A 7,202-nucleotide genomic window follows, 5' to 3' on the forward strand; every position below is an offset into this window, starting at 1 on the left:
GGCCTTTTTTTAAAGAAAACAAGCAGTTAGAAAATGAATAGAGAGCGCAAGTGTTAGAGGGCTAAGTCAACAAATAGATAAAATAGACTTAGAATAGAGAGTGCTAGAGTTAGAGGGTCAAATAAAGATGGAAGAAATGTGTTTTAGCTGTTTCTTGAAGATGGCTAAGGACTCAGCTGCTTGAATTTAGTTGGGCAGGTTATTCCACCAGGAGGGAACAGATAATGTAAAAGTCAGTGAAAGTGATATTGTACCTCTTTGGAATGGAACAATAATGCGCCATTCACTTGCAGAACACAAACTTCTAGAGGGCACATAAGTCTGAAGTAATGAATTTAGGTAAAGGGGTGCAGAGCCAGTGGTGGTTTTGTAGGCAAACATCAATGCCTTGAATTTTATGTGAGCAGCTATTCGTAGCCAGTACAAATTGGTGAACGGAGGTGTGACATGCTTTCTTTTCGACTCGTTAAAGAATTATCTTGCAGCCGCATTCTGGATTAATTGTAGAGGTTTGAAAGAACTGGCTGGAAAACCTGCCAAGAGAGCATTGCAATAGTCCAGTCTGGACAGAACAAGAGATTGAACAAGGAGTTGTGTAGCATGTTCCGAAAGTAAGGGCCTGATCTTCCTAGTGTTGTATAAAGCAAATCTGAGGGACCTGGCAGTTTTAGCAATGTGATCTGAGAAATTCAGCTGATCATCAATCACAACTCAAAGGGTACTGGCTGTTTTTGAAGGAGCTATGGTTGATGTGCCTTAGGGCTGTCAAAATGGCTGAAAAACTATATTCGAATTTAAAATGCATAATTTCAGTTAGGGTGAAGAAAAGCTTTTGGCTTCTCTCGAGGCCACAAGAGGGCGCATCGAGCAAAATATTACTAATGCACGTTTATTCAAAGCATAATAACATGACTATCTGTGAAAAAAGTGCATAATGTTTAAAATAATGTTTATAAACCAATTATAATTAAGTTGCTTAAACAACTATAAACAAAACAGCATCATGTATGTATTCATAGTTTAATACAAAGTGCCGAAAGCCAATCACACGAGTACATTTCTCGAGATATGTTTTTTCAAAGTTAAACTTGCATTAATTTTACATGGCTTTCTAAACATGAGGCTCTTTTGTGCGGGACGAGAGTGCAATGGTGATGGATGTCCCTCTAGAAAAGGCGCAAAATATGCACTCTGTGTGAACGGCTTGGTTTCAGTTTTGATGTAAACAAGATCTTCTCCTCATTGATGTTCTCTTTTCCCACAATATTTGTAATTAACAACGCAGCAGCGCCGCATCTAGTGGCTTCAACTGGATAGTCTAACAAAAACATTAAAATGCAACGACACTTACATCGTCATCGCATCTCGTGCGCCACTGATAAGGCTGCCTCCTTAACGCACACCTAAAATTCGAATGCAAAAACGAATGTGGATTTTATTTTAAATTCGACAAATATTCGAAATTCAATTTTTTTTTGACAGCCCTAATGTGCCTAGCTGGATGGTGAAATTGTGATGAAGAGATGGGTTTGATGAAACCACAAGCAGTTCTGTCTTGGCAAGGTTGAATTGAAGGTGATGGTCTTTCATCGAGCAAGAAATGTCTGATAGACATGCTGAGATGCGAGCAGCTATCGTCGGATCATCAGGATGGAATGAGAGGTACAGTTGAGTGTCATCAGCATAGCAATGATATAAAAAGCCATGTTTCTGAATGACAGAACCTAGTGATGCCATGTAGACAGAAGAGAAGTGGTCCAAGAACTGAGCCCTGAGGTACCACAGTAGCTAGATGTTGCAACTTGGACACCTCACCCCTCCAAGATACCCTGAAGGAACTATCTGAGAGGTAAGACTCAAACCACTGGAGTGTGGTTCCTGAGATGCCCTTTGCCAATAGGGTTGACAGGTGGATCTGGTGGTTAACTGTGTCAAAAGCAGCGGACAGATCCAGCAAGATTGAAAATTTGGAATCCGCTCTTGCCAGTCTTAGGCCTTCAACAACTGAGAGCAAGGCAGTCTGGAACTGTTTGAAAAGTGGAGAATTGTGCACTGATGGTTGTAATTTTATTAATGAAGAACGTGGCAAATTTATTAGCTGTTAGAGTTGATGAAGGAGGGGGAGGAGGAGGACAAAGGAGGGAGGAAAATGTTTTAAAGAGCATGCGAGAGTTAGACGAATTGTTAATTTTGTAATGATAGCATGTCGTTTTAGCAGTGGAGACATTAGCAGTAGGGGTGCTCCGATTGATCGGCCGATAAACACGTTGGGATGATTGATCGCGGTCTCTAAAAGGCCGATCTAAAAAATGATCTCAAGCTGATGACGCTGCCGTGAGAGGTTTGGCTCGACATGCAGCGGCACCGTCTCAGTCTCTGTCCGGCGCGGGTGAAATAATTGTAATGCTGAAGGTGAGGTACTCACCTTCATATTTTTTCATTAAATTTCATTAAATAACTTATAAAGTAATTTGAAAACCTTGTGTGAGACGTAATTTCACAAACAGCCATAGCGTACCACTGCACGCACTCTCTCTTTCTCTCTCAAAATACGCAATTGGCTTCAAATCACCACACATCGCGTCTGTCTATAAGCGAGCTGCACGCTGCACAGTTGACACAGGAATTTTCACTTGCACAGTCGAGGCAGTGTCACATCGTCACTAAAGCTTATAAATTGCATTTCTTTTTAATTCTTGCCAGTGTTTATCCTGGAGACTGAGCGCTCATGCACACTGGCAGCGCACACACATAATGCCAAGTTCACACACACTCCGTTTGCAGTGCATATGTGGCGCATATTTTTTCCGCGCTCATGTTAACGGATTAATAAAGCATTCACTGCACACGGTTACGGTCCGGCAGTGCGTTCCAGTAGAGGCGCGTCTGCAGCAGTGCAGAGATCGTTTCCACACCGAGTCTAAAAAATCCCCCCAACAAGAGTCACCTAAGAGGGGAATTCCCCCCATTTTCAAAAATGAAATTAAGGCCCTGAGAAATCCTGATTGGAGTATCACTATAAATAATTTTACATGATAAAAAGAAGGCTTTAAAAATATCGGTATCGGTGATCGGTCTCGGCAGATACTGCTTTCTGTGATCGGCGATCGGTGATCGGCCTCAAAAACCCTGATCGGAGCACCCCTACTTAGCAGAGAAGGAAGAGAGGAGTGACTGATACACATTAAGTTCAGTAGGATTTTTTGATTTGTGCCATACCATTTCTGCAGCCCTGAGCTTAGAACAATGCTCGCGGAGAACATCAGATAGCCAAGGGGCAGAAGGGGTGGTATGGCCTGGCCTGGAAGACAAGGAGCAGACAGTGTCTAAACAGGCGCGTCTGCAGCAGTGCAGAGATCGTTTCCACACCGAGTCTGTTTGCTGCACTGCAAGCGTTGAATTAAAGTAACAGCGCATTGTTTGCAGTAAATATGAACATGGATTGACACAAAAATGTAGTAATTACACCATAAATCGGCGATCGGTGATCGGCCTCAAAAACCCTGATCGGAGCACCCCTACTTAGCAGAGAAGGAAGAGAGGAGTGACTGATACACATTAAGTTCAGTAGGATTTTTTGATTTGTGCCATACCATTTCTGCAGCCCTGAGCTTAGAACAATGCTCGCGGAGAACATCAGATAGCCAAGGGGCAGAAGGGGTGGTACGGGTTGGCCTGGAAGACAGGGGGCAGACAGTTTCTAAACAAGATGTAAGAGTGGAGCAGAAAGTATTAGTAGCACTGTTAGCATCAAGAGATGATAGCTGTTTAGGGGAGGAAGCGAAGATGAAACCATAGCAGATAGCCGTGAGGGTGAGAGTGAGCGTAACGCATCTAATTCTTCCACGAAGTTAGCTAGTGGTCCTTGGGGTCAATAAACAACTACAAAATGGATTTTAAGAGGGTGGGTAATAGTAACGGAATGTGATTCAAAGGAGCTGTTGATGGTAAAGGATTAAATTTCCAATCATTAGAGATAAGCAGACCAGTACCTCCACCTCTTTTGGTCAAGAAAAAACATGGGATTTTTAGTGACCAAAGAGAGTCAGGACATTGTTTTGGTGTCTTATCCAAAGGATTGGTGATAGCAGCTTTCGTTGTTCTGTCACGATTACATTTTGTGTAGTTTTACGTGTGCTGAGGTGGGAGTGTGTGTGCAAAACGTGAGGATTAGAACATGACTGCCTGTGTCTGCTTTCAGCATATGGTGACTGGGGGTATGAAGACAGCACAGCTAAAAGTTGTTTCAGATTAATGTTTTTCCAGAGCGCAGTGGTTTAGTCTGGGCAGACATGAGGTTTGGGGACTGGGTGGTCTGGCTTATGACAGGATAATGGGCTGAGACGGGGTGATGCTTAGTGAATTAGAGGGAGGAGGGATGATTTTATGAATAGTTCAGTGTTGGAGTAGGAATTTATCAGGGTGATAGATAAAAGACTGACCACTTTGGCAGAGCATTATGAAAAAGAGTGCATTTACTGAACACTTGGTCACTTCATGTCTTTTTTTTTTTGTAGATGGGATAGCTGTCTGATTGGGTGTGCATGTTCCTTTTACACTTGGCCACATTAATTGGTCTACACCAAATTCTGTCCACTATATATAAAGAATTCACTTCCGTGACAGATCTAACCAATGAGTGCAATGTCATTTTGAAAGAATTACTCCTGAGAGGACAAATTAATCACCTTTACATACTTCTTTCTCTCTATCAGAAGGGCCTATACCTAACCACTATTGTGCCCATGTTTCTCAGAGAGCGTAGCCGGGACCGCCACAAATCCCGCAGTAAGGAGAGCAGTCGCTCGGAGAAGTCTGTCACTATCAACGCTCCCCCAGCAGAGCCATTGTTAGGAGACCAGTCAGTGCGAGGAGAAGAGGTTCAGGTGAGAGAGGTTTTCTGTTATTTATAGGACTATATGGTGTGAATCACGGGTTAAATTTAAATTTTAATTAGTGTTAACTTTAATAAAACATTAATTAAAAGTTGACTATTTTTTTATTTATGAATATTGATAAATATGTGATTTTTTTTTAACAATGCAACGACGTGCTGTGGTGTTCTTAAAAGAGAATGTAAATTCCTCACACTTTGTTTTTCAATCCAATGTAAATAAATGTACCAATTACATGAATGTTAAGACGTTTTTGACTAATGTTCACAAAAATAATTTGTTGTATTAGTTTTCTTATTTTTCTTCTTCTTCTGCTGCTGCTGCTGCTGCTGCTGCTCTTGAGTCTATGGCATCCCACAGAACCACTTGTGGGAAAGTAATGAAATTTGGCACATGAATAGAGGACAGTCTCATTAACCATAGCAAGTTTGGAGTCTCTAACTCAACCCCTGTAGCACCACCATCAGCTCAAAGTTTCAGTCATGTTTATGCTAATAACTTGAACTGTAATCTCTGGGGGTGTGACAATACACTTAGCTCATGAGACAATACTCGATATTGGGTTCACGAGAATGAGAAGACAATATTTTAACAATATTAAAAAAAAAAAACTTCTATCATGACGTGACTGGTCTATGACAGGTCTTAGATTATCTTGATCCAAGCACTGTAAAGGGTTTGCCACAATCTCAGCTAACTGGCTTCACTCTTGTATGATTTCACATTAGTCTCTTCAGACCTTACAACTGTGCATGAACTATGCATGAGCACATAAGAATTTTTAATTTATTTATTTATTTATTGTTGACTAATAACTTGATATATCAAATCAGTGTTAGGTTAGTGGAGAAACATAAGACAAAAAAGGTTGGGAAACATTGGCATACTGATGATGCAGTTTGGCCTACTTTTGTTGCTTCTTGCTCTCAGAACACTATGATTGTCATACTTGAGTCACAAAAAATTTGACCTGACTCAGACTTTAATTTAAATATGCCACAACAGGCAAACTGCTCACTGTTTTTTTTTTAATCCAGTGAAAAATTGTTACAGTTTCATGTTTTCATGTTGAAAAAGATGTACCCTTAATTTCACCAATTGAGTACTCACTAAATCTGCCCCACTTACAGATCTATATTTTAAGTTATGGCTGTCACAATATCAGATTTTTGCTACACAATGATCATGATTTTTGATGAAATTTGAATTTTTATTTCATTTTTTTGGCCAATGAATCACACTCAGAAGAGTGTGTCTCTCTTTTGTCTGCCATGCCCTCCAACAAGATTTTGTGCAGCATTAGTAGCTACACATTGCGTCGTCATGTTCTTTTTCTGCTTTATGGCAGATGGCAACTAGCTTTAAGGTGCAAATCCACCATCTACTATGTTGGATTGTCAACCAGCCAATTATGCATGGTGCTAAGCCATCAAATATCCACCTCTGACAACCCAAACACACCCACTCTCTTTCATTTTTCTTTTCTTACCCTCTTCCTCTCTGACCTACTTGGCTGCAATGTTTTAATGGTCAGGTTTTGATGTTTGACTAGTGCCAAGAGAATCAGATTCTGTAATATTAATGTGTAGAGCTGTTGTACCTAAAGCCTTCAAGGCACAACACAAGATTATTTTTAGCTGTTCTCCATGAATTTAAGAATTGGTGTTGACTTTTCTGTACAATTTAAACTGGTCCTTTATGTGAAGATATTTGTTTGGAACAAAAATCGTGTTACATTTAAATAAAAAAACTGCAGTTGTGGTTGCCAGAAATTAACCTGTTTGAATAAAAAGTATTTCCTTTGTAACCTAATTTGTTAAGCAGGGCTCCAGACAAAAAAAATCAATTAAGGATCTATTGGCTCCTATAAGAAACAAAATTAGGCGCCAAAGTATTTTTTAGGTGCCACAGAATAAATGTGTTTTATTTATTTATTTATTTGAACACTTTAACATTTTAGTCATACTGTCATGTGTATATGTCTCATCTTTTCTTGACTTTATCAGCATTTTAATCCATCTTGTAGATGTCCTGAGAACTAAGGTTCACCTAAAGTGGGAACCAAGGTTATTATAGTTTTGAAATTTTAAATTAGTTTTATTTTAATATCGTTTTCAAATTTGCTATACAATTCAGTTTAGTTTTTATTAGTTTCATTAATATTGTTGTTAGTTTTAGTTTAGTTTTTATTTTGTGAACACATTTTTATTTAGTTTTTATATAGTTTAGTTTCAGTTTTAGTTTCAGTTTTAATTAAAGTTTAGCAGAATTAACAGATAACTTCCAGAGCGCAGGCCAAAGAAAGAC

General features: G+C 39.6%; 1 protein-coding gene across 1 annotated transcript in view; it reads left to right on the forward strand.

Moving 5' to 3' along the window:
* Nucleotides 1–1,117: 1,117 nt before the first annotated feature.
* Nucleotides 1,118–7,202, forward strand: part of LOC107700098 (vang-like protein 1) — a 46,895-nt gene continuing 40,810 nt past the window's right edge. The window contains exons 1-3 of the mRNA XM_016501621.1: nt 1,118–1,151; nt 1,825–1,849; nt 4,757–4,886. Coding sequence (XP_016357107.1) covers nt 1,118–1,151; nt 1,825–1,849; nt 4,757–4,886 — 189 coding nt within the window. The remainder of the gene's footprint in view (nt 1,152–1,824; nt 1,850–4,756; nt 4,887–7,202) is intronic.

This window comes from Sinocyclocheilus anshuiensis, unplaced genomic scaffold (genome assembly GCF_001515605.1).
Source record: "Sinocyclocheilus anshuiensis isolate Anshui unplaced genomic scaffold, SAMN03320099.WGS_v1.1 scaffold1444, whole genome shotgun sequence".
In the NCBI taxonomy this organism is placed as follows: domain Eukaryota; kingdom Metazoa; phylum Chordata; class Actinopteri; order Cypriniformes; family Cyprinidae; genus Sinocyclocheilus; species Sinocyclocheilus anshuiensis.